Below are 19011 nucleotides of genomic sequence, written 5' to 3'. Positions count from 1 at the left end.
CAGGAGTGGCATAAAGTCACCCAACATCAATGTGAAAGACTGGTGGAGAGCATGCCAAGACGCATGAAAGCTGTGCTTGAAAATCAGGGTTATTCTACCAAATATTGATTTCTGAACTCTTCCTAAGTTAAAACATTAGTATTGTGTTGTTTAAAAATGAATCTGAACTTATTTTCTTTGCATTATTCGAGGTCTGACAACATGCTTCTTTTTTGTTATTTTGACCAGTTGTCATTTTCTGCAAATAAATGCTCTGAATGACAATATTTTTATTTGGAATTTGGGAGAAATGTTGTCAGTAGTTATAGAATAAAACAAAAATGTTCATTTTACCCAAACACATACCTATAAATAGTAAAACCAGAGAAACTGATTATTTTGCAGTGGTCTCTTAATTTTTTCCAGAGCTGTATATATAAATTTTCTGTTTTGTTTATTTAATGTATTTTGTAACTTCAAATTGTATTTTGTATTGAAAATGCAGTGATTCCAAAGTAATTTGTATTTTATATTGAAAATACATTTCCAGAGAGAGAGATAGAGAGAGAGAGAGAGTAGTGAGTGAGCGAGTGAGCAATAACCAGAACTATGGCTGGATACCGAAGATTGAGTAAGCAAGTCAAAACTGCTGATAGCCGGTGAGTAGCCAGAGTTCATTTATTATTAAACAAAGCAGATTAGTTCAGAGATTGTAGATCCCACCAACCAGTGTGTTGATGTGTAAATGAATCCTGTTTGCCTGTGGGACGTATCAGCTTCAACCTCTGTCTTGATCCTCTGCCTGTCACTCAGCAGCGAATGCACGCATCTACACGGCTACCGTATCACAAGCATTAATACTGTCTATCTTTCTAAACAAGAGATTTAGGGGAGCTCCCTAATAAAAGCTGAATCTCAAAATAACAATTGTGTGAATACAGTCATTATTACAGCTGTGTATAATGGTATGTGGCAGAGCAAAGCTCTGCCCTTTTTAATTTGGCAGGGATGGGGTTAATTTTCCCTACCTGCCTGGGTTTATTATGTTCAGGTGGCTGGGGTTGATTAGTTGATTAGGTTAATTAACGATCAATCAACGCCCAGCCACTTGACATAAAAGGAGGCCTCTGCTTCTCATTTGGGAGGAGGGAGTTGAGGAAGCAAGTTTGTGTTTGTGTTTGTGTTTGTGTTTGTGTTTGTGTTTGTGTTTGTGTTTGTGTTTGTGTTTGTGTTTGTGTTTGTGTTTGTGTTTGTGTTTGTTGTGTTTGTTTGAAAGTTTTGAATCCAGTGAAGGCATTGCCCAGCCTGGAAACCTTTTTTTTTTTGTAAGTTTTGTTTTTGCTTTATTTGTGTCTAAAGATCTTTGTTTTGCCCTTGTGCACTTTATTTTTGTGTTTTTTTTTTTTTTTTTTTTTTATATATATAATAAAATATCTAAAATTTTTTGACGTGCAGACAGGAGACCCCGGGTAAGGTTGCCGGTCGGAACCACATAGTATTTAAAACATGATTAATTTATCCTACTTCTTATATATTTGCCCTTTCTCTGGTCCCACCGCAGTCAAATACGTGACGGACTACTGCACTTGAATCTTTTGATATGTGGGTTTATGATCTTTGGTGTGTTTTGGATTTCTTTACAAAATTTAGAAGACAAGACCAACTTTTGCTTCTACTTGTCCTTTCCTGTTCTTGTTTGGTTCATGGCCAATAGAGCAGCAAGCAGAGTGTTCAATTGTTGTTATTTAACTGAATATAGTATCCCTTTGTTTTTTTATCTCTCTATTTTACTAAAAGCTCAATATTTTCTTAATTTTGTAATTGTGAATCAAGTTTTTTTTTTTTTTTTTTTTTTTTTTTTTTTTTTTTTTTTAAATACAAACTGACTAATGCCCAATTGCACACATCCTGTATCAACACAGGATTAAACTAGCACTCATACCAAGTCTATCCCTGTTATGTACAGGGAAAGCAGCAACACCCCAAATGGGTTCTGTCTCTGAATTTGGCAGTCACCATTGCAGTAACCTAAAATGTATTTGGGTAAAATGAAGAACAAATGTCCCAACTAGGTGTTGTAAATGGATAATGTTTGGGGTATCAATGCAGTTGTGGGATATTTTGCTAATTAAACTATACCTGAAGAGGAGGCAAACACACTTATAATAAATGGTGCACATTACAGAATTAAAACTTCTGATCAGTCCCTTACTTGAATGCAGGCATTGCTTTGTACTAGAGATTAATTTAAATGAAATGATACAATACAGATGGCAACTACAATTTTGCTTAACCCAAAAATGGACAGCTATTGGGTCACAATATTGCTCCTATTACTATATATTTTCAGGATTGACTATTAAAAGTAGCTAGCTAGGACACAGTACAGTGTATAATAATTAGGAAGGATACCGTGCAGTCCTTGTTAACATTGACAAAGTTAAAGTAGGGCTAAAAAAGACAAAGAAATGCAGGCATATTTAACCTGCATTTAAATATCTAATGTTTGGATCACAATGCAGGAAACCAGCAGCTGTTATAGATTTAAACATGGCAGAACATGAAGCTTTGCTGCATAAATCTCATACAGATAGTGTGGTATATGAAATGACTTTGGCCAATATTCTTATCAAGTTCTGTGGATTTTAGGGACATAAGCTAAGAAGAATACCGTATGCTTTAATCCACTTGTAATGTGTGCTTGTGACTGGTGAATAATTGACTTAGGATTCTGAATTTCTCAGCACCGTCTTGTCCCCCTCAACCTATTTACCTATCTATCAACCGAATTATTGGATGGTAAATCTATACAATAAATACAATATTTTGTCTTTGGAAAGAGTCAAGATGCTATAGCATAAAGCATACAATACTATTATAATTATTAATATATAGTATGTGCATGCAGGCCTTTTGTTAAGTATATTCAATCTGCAGCGCTGGAATTAAACACTGTTTTCTGTTTCTGGGGTTTATTTGCTTCACAGCCATATTGTTTGTAGTCAATAAAGCAAATAAGAATAACAGTTGTTTTTGTTTTTACTGGAAGACAAAGTTTGTATACATTAGTTCAAAATAAAATTACAGTTCAAATGTAAGGTTGTAATTAATGAATACCCCATAGGTTAGCAATAAAGAGTAAGCAGCAGAGGGTTCCCACCCTTGGTTAACAACAATTTTATTAGACTTTTCCATGACATTGCAGCTGTTTTCCATGTTTATTTGCATAGCAGGAAATAAAGAAATTAAACTAATTACATATCATGTGATAATTAGGAATCTGGGTGTCAGATAATAATTAGGTGTCATTTTTACATGGAAGTAAAGGTGAAAAATAAAATGAAAACCAGAAGGCATATCCTGTGTGTGTGTGTGTGTGTGTGTGTGTGTGTGTGTGTGTGTATATATATATATATATATATATATATATATATATATATATATATATATATATATATCAAAGAGCCAGCTATTAGCTCAAAGAGCCAGCTGCCCAACGTTTTGATATGTTGTACATATCTTTCTCAAGGGAGCCTGTGTTTGAATCAAAATCAAAACATTGGAGGTGTTTGACGGCATGACAACTACTTGTTATTGTTTATATTCAAATCCATGATTTATTCTTACATGATGTAATGGTGTTCTATATATGTGACATCACTTTTACTTATATCTTTAAATCTATATTAATTCTAATTAACATTATTTTATATAAACTTATATTTATATTATCATGCAATGCTGGCTCTGAGGATCAATATATATATTCAATGATATATATAGGATATATAAATCTCTATATATATAATATATATATATATATATATAGTATATAGTAGAACGTGTTTGTATCATAAACATATTATAATACAGTACTAAGTAGACAACATAAACTCGATGGTAATTATTAAATAATTATAAATTTAGCTACGTTTTAATAATGATACACATTACTTAAATTAAAGAACGCTCATTTTATAGAGAATGCATGTCTGTTTTAGTTTTCTTTTAAAATGCTTTAACACAAAAAGTAAAGTAAAAAAAAAAAACTACCTTACAATTTTTTAAACAGTATACAAAATAAAAATAAAAAACTTCAGCATTAAACTGTATTTTTTAAATAATTATCAATAAAAAAATAATAACATGTCATTTTGTTTCTATTTTATAGAAAGCATTACAGTCAACTGTTGTTACCTAGCTAAATCACACACTGTAAAATATGCTTATTGTTATCCGGAGTTCTGTCTCATGTAAACTCGTTGTTAGACTTTGTTTGCATTTTAACTGCAAACATAATCTGTATTTACAAAAATAATCTGGTTTTATGTTCCTTACATATTTGATGTCCTTTATATAAGTAACACATACTTTTATTGATATCGGTATACCTCTTATACTTAACAGTCTGTTCCGAAAAGGTATTTACTTTAATACAATATTTAATAAATTAGTATTTACAGATCTCTCTCCAAGCTGTACAGCTGCAGATCCAGGTTTTTTATTCCCTGCTGTCGATGCAGTCGAGTTAAACACTAAGTGATGTACTTTTTATTTTGCTGTACCATAAAACTACCTATGGAAATTCTTAAAGACTTATAAATTCGGTTTATAAATTGAAGTTACTATATAAAAATAAATAGTATAGAAAGAATATCAACTATGTGTCACTTCTGTTCCAAGTACTGAGTGTAGTGGCACTGAAGGGGAAGAAAAAAGCTTTTAAGTATTTTGTCTTTTAGCAATGCTAAAGTGTACCTGTATTTACCTTTAGTGAAGCTTCATCTTCCTTATTGTAAATTAGCTAAATGTACATCTGCATTAATTTTTGTAAGGATAAACCTTGAAAAACATTAATTCGCTGCATAATGTCAAACCCAGTTTTTCTTGTGTTGTAGATAATATACAGAGAAGATGTATACATTTATATAACTTTAATATTTACAGTTTTTACATTTAATTTTGTAACAAGTGAAGACACGACTCGTTTCATCTAAACCCTTTGAAAGCCCAATACTTAGTGACCCAAATTAGCTTTCAGAAATCACTTTGCAACCTTGTTCTTATATTGCATAGTATAGTTTCTTATACACTGAGCACATAATCCACAATAACTGTCATCACAGTTAAATAAAACATGCTCTAGTTAATGCCATGGTGGGAAAAGCACACTGTTAATTTGCTCTTTTAATTTAATGCAATTATGTTGCTGGACTGTTACAAAATAATGCAAATTATGATTAATTAAAAAAAAAAAAAGTTTATTTCAATTAATCTTACAAATTGTTTAAAATTGTGCTAAACTGAATTAATCTTTTAGTAAGATTAATTCTTGTTACAAAAATAACAGTTATCATTATCCAATATAAATACATACAGTGAGGCAAAATGACAATAGTAACAGTGCACAATTTTCCAAGAAATTAACTTAAATGAAATAAAAGTGAACTAAAACAATGGCTTATTAACAAGAGAAGGAAGGGCATATTACCTACATGTTTTTAAATGAAGCACAAGTCCTTAAAACAATCTAAAATTCTGATGGCCCTACTATTTTTACATACTGAAAGAGTTAAGATACATTTTACAATCATTAAGGAAATGAGAAAAATCAGGCTTCCAATTGGACCACTTACATTTATCTATAAAATACTGCCCTCGTAAAATAACAAAATGAACTAAAAAGGCAACAGAATGATCAATATTAGGATTAATAGAACAACAGATTATATATTTTCAAGAGAAGCAATTTAGTATTTTACACAAATCAAGGTGCCAATGTGTAATTTTTTTCCAAAATGAAAGAGGTTTCACAGTTAAAAAATAAATGAGAAATAGTCTCAGGGAGAGAGCTACACAAAGTGAATTCCATGTCCAAATCAGGGTACATTTTATTTAAATAATATTTAACTGTGCAAATCTTATGAGTTATAGTGAAGTGAATTTATTTCATTTTTGGCAAAAGAACATAATCATTAGTTACAGACCATACTTTTTTTTTTCCCAATTGATACTACATTTAGAATTGAATTCCAGAATAAACAAGCTCTAGGTCTAGCATGCTCCAAATTTGTAAAATGTTTCTTAAAAAAAAAAATTTGTACACTTTAAATCTAGAAGCTCAATATTACTAATGTGTAAATTATGAAGAGAAGGTTTTAGATGCAGAGAGGATTTGCATAAATAAAAAAGATTAAGTGGAATTGCATCAAAGATTATGGCATCATTTTTTGCTGTCACTGTAAGAGCACATTTTTGCAACAACCTGAAATAATTAAGTGGATTTATTTTCAAAAAGGTTGCAAACAAATATAATATCATTATCAATCCATTTCTGCATAAAGACTTCCTTTTATAGACAATACATGTGTTGTTCCAAATAGGTATTCTGTGAGGGGAAATATTATGACATAAGTCAAGTTTTGCAGCTCTCAACACCTCTACATAGAATCCCGTAAGCTTGCCAGGTCATTTCCTGTAATCAAAATCACATTTCAAATAGAATTTTATTTATAAAAGATTATTTTAAGGATGTGAAACCATATGGAGTTCTCAGATAATTTTTTTTTTTTTTTAATCCATTTCACATGAAAAATATCAAGTAGATTTGTAAAGTGAACAGCATTTAAACCTCCATTACAGTAGCTATTAAACAAAATGTTTTATTTGTTTTTTTTTTTAGTTTGTGAATTTTGTTCTTCCACACAAAATTCAAAATTATTTTATTAATCTTTTCTGTCCATATAGACGGATTAGAAATGGCCAAGGCTAGGTAAACCAATCTAGATATCCCTTTAGCTTTAGAAAGGAGAATTCTACCTTGTATAGTGAGATCTCTCTGGAGCCGTAAGTTGAAAACCTAAGACATCTTTTTTTTTTTTACTCTAGGCTCTCATTTTTTTTTCGATTCTATGATTTATATCTTTACATACATAGACTCCCAAATATTTCACAGACTCACATACCCTGATATTTTCAACAGAAGTAATACTAGAATTTTTAATAGAGATAAGTTTACATTTATTTAGATGTAACTGGAGACCAGAAGCATCAGATAAAATTTTTAAAGTATTCAAAGCCTTCGACACCTGTTCATTGTCTTTTAAAAAGTGTGGTGTCATTAGCTTGCTGAGTGATAGTAAATTCACAATCTCCAATCTCAGTCCCTTTGATGGATCTATTTTGTCTAATGAGAATGGCAAAAGACTCTGCAGCTGGTACAAAAAGGGGGATAAACAGCATCCCTGACAAATAACTTTCAATATTAAATCTTGGTGAGGTGCATTTAGAGAGGCCAACTGAGCTATTGTTATCTTTGTCAAGAATCTTGATATAGTCAATAAATGTATTACCAAACTGGAAATATTGTAAAGTTTTTAATAAAAAATCATGTTCCACCGAAAATGATGAAATCTGAAGAAATTAAGTGATCATTGTCCAACATGTTCAGCACTAAACGAATATTGTTACTAATGTGTCTACCGGAAATAAAACCTAATTGGGTTTCATTTGCCAGATATGGCAATGTAATCCGTAATTTACTAGCTAAAACTGACGCAACATTTTTGTAGTCACAGTTCAAGAGAGTAATTGGGTGCCATTTATCAAACAGTAAAGTATCTTTATCAGTTTTAGGAAATAAGATAAGGTAAGTAATTATTGATGATAATTAAATTAAACAGTTTGCATAGAAAAGGGGCCAGCTATATGTACAATGACAGTGAACTAAAAAGATTAAAAAATGCTTGGGAACAATACATACATGATTAAAACACTTCCTTAAAACCATCTGTGCCTGATGGCCTGCGTTGCGGACCACACCTGCCCTGTTCCAACAAGGTTAGGCACCTTCTCCCAATTTAAATAAGCTAATTCCTCTCTCCTGAAGTTGCCACCAAGTGCTCTCACCTGGCACAGCTTTTACCTTGTATTACAGAGGACAGAATGTGGTCAGTAGTTTATAGAATAAAACTAAAATGTTAGTTTTACCCAAACACATACCTATAAATAGTAAAACCAGAGAAACTGATAATTTTGCAGTGGTCTCTTCATTTTTCCAGAGCTGTGATCTAATAAGGTATATATATTATATATATATAACAAACGTGTCGTAATTTTTTTAAAAGGGTATTTCCGCTCTAAATACATTTACATTTTAAGTGTTCTGCATAAGTGGTTGGCGAGTAAGTGCTGTTTGTTTGCTTTGGAGTCGATTATACGTGTTGCATTATGTAAAATGCTTAATAAATTATAAAAAATAGATACTGTACGCATAAATTCTTCAATGTTTTGAACCAATAAATTACCTATTCTTCATTTCATGTATCATTTAGCAGTAACCAACTCGTTTATGTGTTAATATGTGTTAAAACCATATAAAGTATATTACAGCTTTTAATACCGGTAGTAAACTATTTTCTGTGGCTTCTTCTTAAGTCATAACCGCAATGATTAGTGGAACGTGTTTTACAAAATGTGTAAAGTTCACTCTAGTACAATTCATAACATAACAGTGTAGGTTATTTATCTAGAGAGAGAGAGTGTGAGAATACTGCACGGGGTAGTGTGTGGTATCAGAATTGAATGCAGACCCGAGGGGTGGGATGCTGCATAAGCCAGGCTTTATCCAAGCAGGGTTTATCCAAGCATCCCACCCCGAGGTTACACTCTATTACACCCTTCTGTGCTGAGTGGCAGTTCTGTTGTTTATTGCGGTCAGGTTTCAGTGGCAACTTTGTTGTTTTTTTTTCGAGGAGGCTGAAAAAAAAAAATGGTTAGGGAGCGTGTTAAAATTACGTGCTTTAACAGTTTTTATAAATGTGATCAAAACGGGTTGCCCTTTAAAAAAAAAAAAAGAAAAAAAAATACGTACCACTGAATTTGGAAGTCAGTAATTGCCAGCATCGGGAGAAGAAGTAGATATAGAAATCTTCGCCTGTAGATGGGAGATTTATTTTTTTAGTTATTGTTGAGTATCAGTAGCTGCTGTCTATACTACTTCAGTGCCTTCCTTTACAAACATGTGTAAACAATGGAGGTCAGGGTATTTGTGTCTGTCTTTCACACTGACTTGCATGTGCCTTGAGGAAATCTGATGAAAATAGATTTTCCTATTTCTCCAATGTATTGCGTCTACAGTATTCAGAGCTGCACTAGTTAAATAATTGTATTTGTTTCAGGAGACTGACAACCATGGCTGTGGAGAGCTTTGTCAGCAAAACGTTAGAATTACTACAAGAGGAGAGAGAGGCAGAGATTGAAGAAACCAGGTACAATCATTTATTCATCTATAATCTGTCTGTTTCTTTAGAAACACCTGCCATCACGCTGTCAATATCATTGTAGGACCAGAAAAGCCTGCATGGTATTTCAAACCTTCTGGAGAGTCCTCAATAAAGACTCTCTTTTAGCCTCAGGGAGGTTAGGAGAGAGAACAAATTGTGAAACTGATTTGTAACAGGGCGATGCAGCTTATATATTTTACATAATTATATACTTATACATATACTTTTTCATAATTCGGTCTTGTTTCCTCATGTGAGGGCTGCTTATTTAGACCAAAGTATGTGCTGCATATTGAAGTTGTCCCCTTTTTTGTCTCCCCCTTGTCTGTCAACATTTGATATTTTTTCCATCAGCATTATTGCAATGCCATTGTAAAGCTGCAATAGTGACACTGCTTGTAATTTGATGGTGTTTGCAGGTTATGGCAGGAGAACGTTTCTTTAAAAGAGCTACAACGCAAAGGAGTTTGTCTGTTGAAACTTCACATAGGGAGTCAGAAAACAGGCTTGTACGGGCGGCTTCTGGTAACATTTGAACCAAGAAAATATGACTCGTCTGCTGTACTGTGCAGCAATAGTTTTGGGCCAGGTAAGCATGTCTGTACGTACGTGGACTGAATTAACTAATGCCCAACAAAAGGTGAGGATCTGGAATATTGGTGGTATATTAGAATTCCCCTTGAAATCAATTTTCAAAACTTACCTTAGTAGATTGTTTTTTAAAGAAGAAACACACCTCACAAGCTATAGGTAACTGTACAGCTATGGCCAAAGGTTTTGCATCACCCTGTAGAATTAACTAATTTTGCTTCATAAAGTCGAATGAAACCTACTAAATAATGTCACATTAACATATTGAATCAAAAGTATTTGGTGAAACATCGAAGGTCGGAACTGATTTTTGACTGTTAATTTTTTACCACTGTAAAACTTTGCCTTGTACTTCTATGACATGACGAGTAGTACCAAGGCATCTGGTGCAACGTTATAGAACTTTTATAGTTTCTTTTGATTACATTATGTTAAATAAAATATCAAAGTTTACAGTATATCACAAGTTAGGATTTTACGATCCAAGAAGCTGTTTTGGAAACCGGTATCGACATCATGCATCCTGGGGGGCCCAGTGTTTCCAACGTTGTGGATTCAGCATCAGCAACATGGCTAGCTAACCCATTCCATTGCACTCTCTGTGTAACGTAGTGTCTGCTACCCTCTCCTAATTCTGTCACTGCATCATTTCCAACTGTGTCTGCAATTTAAATATTGGCTGTTGTCGACTCCTTTTAAGATTTGAATTGAAGTTGTCCCTACTGTAAGTCATCTTTATTCTAGATTAAATAGATTTTATTCTATCAACTGGTCTTCATAGCTTATATCTTTAAACCCTTATTTTGGGATTGTTCAAGTACAGCTGTTTCAGACCTTTTACTCACAAATTAAGTGTTTTATGGTTTCAGTTTTGCATGCTGCTAGACCTGAAGCATGCATTGAGCATTCTGATCCGAGAAACCTTTTGTAATTCTTGAGTTACGGAGTGCAAAGGAGAGATTAACAGAAATAATAATTTTAGTTTACAGCACCACGTTGTGGTAGTTCAGTAAGTGAATATGTCAATGAGAAAAGCCTTGATTATTGACCATTTTTATTTGAAATCCATTCTGATCCCTTCTTGTTGCAGGTGACATAGTGGGTTTATGTGATTCAGAAGGAATTGGTCCTTCCTCCCAGCTTGCCACTGGTGTTGTGACTCGTGTCACGCAGAGCTTCCTGTCAGTTGCCTTTGATGAGTCCAGTGATGGTTTGAGTCTGGACAACGAGGGCCCCTTCAATCTGTTAAAGCTGGCCAATGATGTCACCTACAAGAGACTGAAAAAGTAAGTGCATCACTGGATCGAACTAAAACCAAGATGTATGTGCAATTCTTAAAAACCTTTTATCAGTTCTGAGTGTCTTTTAAAAAGCTGTTTTACATTTACTGACTTTTTTTTTTTGTTGCAATTTTTTGTCGTTACTTGGCTTTGAACTAGCTTTGAGCCTTTTCCATTCAAATAATTTCACAATGTCACCTTGCAAGCTCTGCTAGCCACACCTACTATCTGTCTGTGTAAATATGGGGGGGGGGGTTTGCATAGAACACATCGTCACAAGACTTGTTTGGAAGGCTGTTCAGTCCAGGCACTTAGCTCAAAGCTGGAACAACAGAACACAGAACCACTCAGAATGCATTCAAACAGCATAAGCTAGTAATAGGAAATACATTAAACATAAGTTTAAAAAAAAAAAAGACAGAAATAAATTAAATTACTACTAATGCATCTACAATATTCTGCTTGGGAGTCCTTCATCCTTCTAGACCCAGAAAAAAAACACCAGAAGATGCAATAAATTGGTTTTATCCAGTTAATTTATTAATGTTATATTCTGTACAGCAGGGTACACAATTCTGAACACGTGAAGGTAGTAATAAATGTAAATCATATTTCAAAACATTATATTATATTGGCAAAACCCCTGTTGCTCCACCCCCACGTGAGCTGGGATTTAAGCTCTGTTTTAGATCAGGGAAGCACAACAAAAATATAAACAGGATTGCAACAGGGGGACAAATATAAGAGGAAGGAAACGAAATACAGCACATTAAAATGAAACCGTTTTCTCCATAGCCTGACCACACCAGAGCCCTGTTTTTCACTGCAGCTAAATTCTCTTTCTCCAGTGCTTTGAACTCCTTGAACCAGTATAGTACTGGCCCAGCTTCTAATCTGATTGGGGTCCTGTTTGGCTATTCAGAGCCAAGTCCCTGCCAGGAAACAAGTGAGCAACACTTTTATTTGAGCCTTTAAAGTATTAAAAACATGTGTTATCTATCTATAATAAACCTCATGAGTAAATACATTAAATATAATGATAAAGCTACTACTTTCTAGTACCCAATCACTTCCTGTGCTACATACAAGTCAAGCTACAGCTGATCAGCAGGAAGTGAATAGGTACTAAGAAGCACTATTTTAAATGTTTTAAGTAGTGTTACAGTGTAAAGTGCATTAGAAATGCTAATGGTTCATATTTCACACAGCTTTAACCCTTGAAGAATGCCTGTTTTAAAATTAAAATACAGTGTAACTGTTCAGGATAGCTGTTGACGTCTATCAGTTCTGTGATACTGTCAAACTGTATTGTATAAGCTTTGTGAATAGGAGCTGATGTTACTATTAAAACAAAATGGTCAACATACAATAACATCATTCTAAAACCTTTTTTTTTTTTTTTTTTTAAGAAATCGAATCTTTGGACAATTATTGTGGTGGAGGAGACCTACTCAGCGTCTTTTTCGTCAAAAAAACACAATAACTCATTCTAACCTTTTTTTTTTTTTTTTTAAGAAATGCTAGACCTGTATAACACCTCTCTGGATGAGTCGCAGAAAGAAGCAGTTTGTTTTTCTTTGTCTCAGAAGGAACTGGCAATAATCCACGGCCCTCCTGGTACAGGGAAAACTACCACAGTGGTGGAGCTTATACTGCAGGCCGTCAAACTGGGCCTAAAGGTAAGCCTTTTCCCTCATGACTGTGATAAACACACACACCCCCATCGTTATCATGAAAAAGAAGATAACCATGTGCTAATGTTCAAACCAGTTTCCATCACAACTGAATAAACATTCCTCTACATATAGGTAGAAGCACACGTATGACATACAGACTGTCTGACAGCTGTCAAAGAATTTGCATAGCAAGTCTCATCACAGTACGTAAGCAAGTCTGTCTCCACTCTGTCTCTGTCACCAGAGTTTGATTGGGAGGTTGAAACTAGTTAACTAATTCAGTGAAACTTATCCTTAATATGTTAGCATTAATTGTCTTGTGTAATATTTAAATTTAAAAGAAATATATATTTCAGTCCTGAAGATGCATTTTGTACTGGGTTGTGTTTTGTCATGCAAAGCATTCATCAGAGCTGTATTTGTTATTGTAAGACAGTAGACTTGACTGCCTCACTTATGTCCTACAACATACCGACTCAGTAGCATCATAAAGGCTTTACTTTTGAAACCTCAGCACAGCTCAGCCTCCAGCCACTGAATGAAACTGACATTGACCAGCACTTTCAAAATAACTTTTAATATATAATAATAATAATAATAATATTAATAATAATAATAATAAAGTTGTACCCGAACATTACCGTAACTTTTATGTGAAAAAAAAAAAGGCGAAATTTTTTTGTTGAACGATATGAACGATCTTGGCATCTCGTCACCAAAAAAAAAGAGTGGGGACAGGGACCCCCATTGTGGAACGGTGAAGACGTATTAAAACAAATTAGAAGGTGTTCGTGAGGGCTAAAAATGTATTAACTTTGGGAAAAATTAACTTGGATATTCAAAAACCGAAATTAGATCGACAAAAAATTTTTAATCAAAATTTTTGGTTCCCTCTCAAAAAATCAATAGGTTAACATTATTACTGTCTTGAGGAATTTGTTAACTTTTTTCGAGTTAACCTCTAAAATCCATAGTACATTAGCTCAATATTACTTCCCTGGTATTTGAGAATTCAGTACTCTATTTAAAAAGCTCAGATTAGGCAAATTATTATTTCAATTAAAGGTTCAATTATGTAATTAAGTGCTTGTTTGGAACAAAACCCAGCAGGGCAGTGTTCCCCCAGGACCATGATTGAGAACCACTGCCTTAGAGGTCGGTTGTGTGTTAACCTCACTAATATAAACAGCCCTTGACTAGGTCGTTTATCCACTCGGGAGTCTCTTTTCTTGTCCACTTAGCAGGCATTAACCACCTTGCTCTCTGAACACATAACAACCTCGTTATTGCAACACAGAGCATTTAAATCTGCAATCAGTGACACCCCCAGAATGTTATCCCTTGACATTCAGAACAACTGCGGTTGCTTTATTTTCTTTTACTGCTTAGCAAATAGCTTGGTGGTTCTCATGGAGATTCCTGCCACTTTTCTTAGTACTACCTTGCAGACAAATATGGAATGTAGCAGACGTGTAGTGTTTTAGCTGCTGTCCTATACCTCTTCAGTGCCTTCCAGTACAAACACAGTAAAGAATGGGGCAGTCAGTGAACAAGGGTGCAAGCTGTGTTTCAGAAGAAAAGCCATAAAACATACATTTTTAAATAATGAATAATTGATATAAGGTTCTTGTAATGGGTCTCATAAACATAACACTTTTCTTTCCTGTTACTGTATTAGCACTAGCGATGTCTGTATTCGCCCTTTTCTTCTGATGAAGCTACTTGGTTTTGTTAAATGCCAGAAAGGGTCTATTTCAAATGATTCAACAACAAATAAGACCCCTATGAACAACTTGAGCCTGCAGTTCAGAGCCACCATGTGAAATCTGTTGAACCAACGGTCCCCTGTATTTAGAGTGATCGTTGTATTTGATTTGTTTAAAGAGCCCTTATACTTAATAACCTTCCCTTCTTATCCCTGTTTCAAAGGTTCTTTGCTGTGCCCCGTCTAATGTTGCCGTGGACAACCTGGTTGAACGTTTAGCAAGATTTAAAGCAAAAGTCCTACGTCTTGGCCACCCTGCTCGTCTTCTGGAATCCATTCAGAAATATTCTTTAGACGCGGTGCTGGCACACAGCGACAACACTCAGATCATCGCAGACATCCGGAAAGACATCGATCAGGCTTTTGTAAGTACTGGAAGTCGTTCTTACTGTTGTGGTTTACATAAATAATTCATAAAATGGAGAAGGGTGTTGTGTTTAGCAGAGATGTAGGATAAATGTCAAGGCTGGCTCATGCTTAAGTCTTTGAAGAATACAAATCTGACCATCATTCTTCCATGGGTCTCCAGACAGTCGCACAAGTAGAGGGAGGAGAAATCCTGAACGACGGCTGTGCATTTGAAGCATGAGTCAGCCGTTAATCCATTTGCCAGGGGTGGCCAAAGTTAGCCCTTCCAGTCCTGGTCTTTGTTCCACCCCTGTTATAAATTGTTTAATTGAACCAATCAAAAGTAATACAAATTGATTTAAAATGACATTTGAAGCTACTTTTTAATCAATTCCTCTTTGTCTAGTTTTTCTAGAGATGTAGAGCTGCTGGCATTTTGTTCAAAATTCTGCTTTTCACAATCCTACTTTTTATATGACTTCCCCCATCCCCCTCACAGCAATAGAAGCTCTTTATACAGTCTTACTGTCTTTGCCAGTTCCGGATGAGAAGGTGTCATTGTGCAATCAAATGAAGTCTCAAGCCTTAAAGCCCTGGTGAAGAAGAGAGGAAATCAGACAGGCTCTCCTTTGATACTCAAGCTGTAGATGAGTCTCACTCAGAGGTGTAATGGTTAACAGCTTTTGGTTTAGAGCACACAAAAGACATAGGAAAGAAACTGTAGAAGATTATAGAAGAGACTGAAAACTGGATGTTTGAATTAGGATCTGTTTAATCCCAGTAATATTTCTAAGTCTGATTTCTGTATTTTAATTATATAGTATGTAGTATTGTTAATAAGTGGTCCAATAAAGCAGTCCTAGGTGAAGGACTAATAGAGTCAAAGATCCACCACTGATCAGCAAAAAAAAGTCTACCATTCTTACAAAGTAAAGTTCCTTTGTACACTAAATTAAGTGCAGTTTTTCTACTGCCATCTCCCTACTGTTTCAACTAAAATAAATACATATTCAATATAAAAGTAAATGGAGGCTGACTGTACAGTGCCGTGAAAAAGTATTTGTGCCCTGTCTGATTTTCTGCATTTTTACAAATTTATAAAAAAAAAAACACCTGGACTTACAATAGTCTAGAAGTTTTGGTTTCGTAATATTAGATCAAATGGACCTTGAGTGAACAAACAACTCAAAATGTTGATACTAAATTCATTTATTTATTGAAGAAAGTTATGCAACACCCAATGCCCCCGTGTGAAAATGTAATTGCCCTCTTAGACTCAATAACTGGTTACACCATCTTTTAGCAGCAATAACTGTAACCAAATGCATCCTGTAGTTATTGATCAGTCTTTCACAGCGCCGTGGAGGAATTTTGGCCCACTCTTTCATGCAAAACTGCTTCAGCTCAGTGACATTTGTGGGTTTTCGAGCATAAACTGCTGGTTTCAGATCCTGCCACAACATCTCAGTCGGGTTTAGGTCTGAACTTTGACTAGGCCATTCCAAAACTTTAAATTTCTTGTTCTTCAACCATTCTGCTGTAGACTTGCTTGTGTGTTTCGGATCATTGTCTTGCTGCATGACCCAGCTGCGCTTCAGCTTCGGCTCGTGGACGGGTGGCCTGACATTTTCCTGTAGAATTCTCTGATACAGAGCAGAATTCATGGTTCCTTCAATGATGGCAAGTCGTCCAGGTCCTGATGCAGCAAAGCATCCCCAAATCATGACACTACCACCACCATGCTTGACTGTTGGTATGAGGTTCTTACTGTGAAATGCAGTGTTTGGTTTTTGCCAGACATAACGGGGCCCATGTTGGCCAAAAAGTTCCACTTTTGACTCATCTGTCCATAGAACATTGTTCCAGAACTCTTGAGGATCACCCAGGTGCTTTTTGGCAAACTTGAGAAAAGCATTCATGTTCTTCTTAGTAAGCAGTGGTTTCCATCTTGCTACTCATTCCATGAATCCCATTTTTGCCCAGTGTCTTTTGGCAGGGAGCTCCCACCCCCCCCCCCAGAACAAGGCACCACGTTCACGCCCAGAGGGTGAGAGAGAGGCATGCAGATAATGGTGGGTGTCATGAACACTGACCTTAGACCCTGGGACGATTTTGCCTTGCTTGGAGAAATCCCCCTGCCATGTTTGGCAAGCTCATCCCAAAGGTACACACTCTTGGGAAGACCTTCATTACTAGGTTTCTTTGTGACTTCCTGGACGATTTTACGCCTTGCTCTTAGAAGAGATTTTGGCAGGACGGCCACTCCTGGTAAGATTCAGTACTGTCCCAAACTTTCTTTATTTGTATAATATGGCTCTGACTGTGATTTGGTGGAGCCCAGAACCTTAGAAATGGCTTTGTAACCCTTTCAAGACAGATAGACATCAACAACTTTTTTTTCCGGAAGGTCTTCAGGAATTTCTTTTTGATCGTGGCATGATGTGCCTCTAAAACCTGTGTGCTGACAAATTCACTGTGATGGTAAGGGCCAAAGTTAGTCAGATTTATATTGGCAAGGGCTGGCCCAAATCAGACCCGATTGTTAACCAAAGTATTCAAACAGCTGACCCTAACTATCCCTTTAATTGGGTTGAGTTAACTAGGGGGGCAATAACTTTTTCACACCTGAAGATTGCATGTTTGATTACCTTGCACACCAAACAAATGAAAGAAAGCACCAAACTTTGGTGTCATTTTTTTATTTCTCTCAGACTCCCTCTATATACTACTACAACCCACTAAAAGATCTGATCAAATTCAATGTGAAAATGTGCAAAAGTGCAGAAAATCAGACGGGGCAAATTTTAACTTTTTCACGGCACTGTATTTATGTGTTTTACAATGCCACATTTTACAGATTTTAACACAGGTGGAAATCACTTAAAGATGAGCTCACTTAAAGACGAAATTGAAAAAACTTTAGAAAATCCTTTTGAAATGTCTTAGTTTCCAAAGATTGTTTTTAAATGTGAAAGAAATATCTGCCTATCCCAAATTACAGTATTATCAATAGAGGTTCCTCATAATCATGCAACAAATGCACAGTACGTAAAGGGTTAAAAATATTTGTATAATCAATCCAGAACATCAATAAAATGTGATGAAGGTTGAAGCAAAGTTAAGGCAGTTATCTTGCTCACCATGTAGAGTGTAATGATTGACTGATCTGAGCATAAGAACCAAGAGATCTTCAAGTAGTAATGTTGCTGATGATACAACTTAAAACCTTTAACAACTAAAATAGGATTGCAATGCAACATTTTTGTATTTGTTTAAGGCCAATGTGAAGAAGTCCCGTGACAAAGGAGACAGGAGCCACCTGCGCAGCGAGATCAAGACCCTGCGGAGAGAGCTGAGGGGGCGTGAGGAGACGGCCATCACGCAGATTCTCAAGAGAGCGGAGGTAGTGCTGGCCACTAATACAGGTGTGTGTCCAGCAGTGCTTGTGCTTATTGAGAGCTTCCATACTGGAATCTCAATCCTCTCTCTCATACAGTATGTACTGACAGAGCGGGATACAAATATATAGTCTTTGTTTTGCTGTGTGATTCACTGCTTTTACGGATGACCCATTCAGGTGAAATGAGGTTAAAAGTGCTATAGCTGCTTGTGTAAACAAAGCTGGCCGTACATAGTGATGGATGATAATATGTTTTTTACATCGGCTAAAAATGATCATGTTATCAGGAATTTCTTAAACCATTTTTAGTAGGTCTTTCTCTTAGTAGGTCTTTCTCTTTCACACAATTAGTTTTTCCACTTTTTAAAATAAAACAGTATCACTATTCTCCCTCCAGTATCGGTCTGTGGACGAATCAGTTTTGTACAGAAAGAGGAACAAAACATCTCTGTAGAGTGGCACTGATCCTTTTTAGCATTAGATTACTACCCATAGTACGATTACCTAATCATTTTTCAGTACAATAAATAATCAAATTAGCAAAATAAACATGATTGATTATATCGTGATAGCTGATTTTTCCTGCCGTACTGTACATCAGTTGAAGCGCTTGTGTGAGGCTGCTGGTTCTCCCCTAGCATACTACCCTGTGCAGGAATCTGAAAGCTATTTACTCCATACCCTGATT

At 35.3% G+C, this 19011-nt stretch overlaps 1 protein-coding gene across 1 annotated transcript; it reads left to right on the top strand.

The window, feature by feature from the left end:
- Positions 1 to 8092: 8092 nt before the first annotated feature.
- Positions 8093 to 18348, top strand: LOC121311322 (DNA-binding protein SMUBP-2-like; the record flags this gene model as incomplete). The annotated part of the gene is made up of 8 exons (XM_041243905.1): positions 8093 to 8162; positions 9159 to 9248; positions 9683 to 9852; positions 10945 to 11140; positions 11983 to 12080; positions 12650 to 12813; positions 14740 to 14940; positions 18201 to 18348. Coding segments are annotated over exons 2-8 (1054 nt in total), but the record flags the coding sequence as incomplete, so codon positions are not given.
- Positions 18349 to 19011: the final 663 nt, after the last annotated feature.

This window comes from Polyodon spathula, unplaced genomic scaffold (assembly GCF_017654505.1).
Source record: "Polyodon spathula isolate WHYD16114869_AA unplaced genomic scaffold, ASM1765450v1 scaffolds_3103, whole genome shotgun sequence".
Classification (NCBI taxonomy): domain Eukaryota; kingdom Metazoa; phylum Chordata; class Actinopteri; order Acipenseriformes; family Polyodontidae; genus Polyodon; species Polyodon spathula.
Note: the sequence above shows the minus strand (reverse complement) of the source record. Positions and strands in the feature narration are given on the sequence as shown.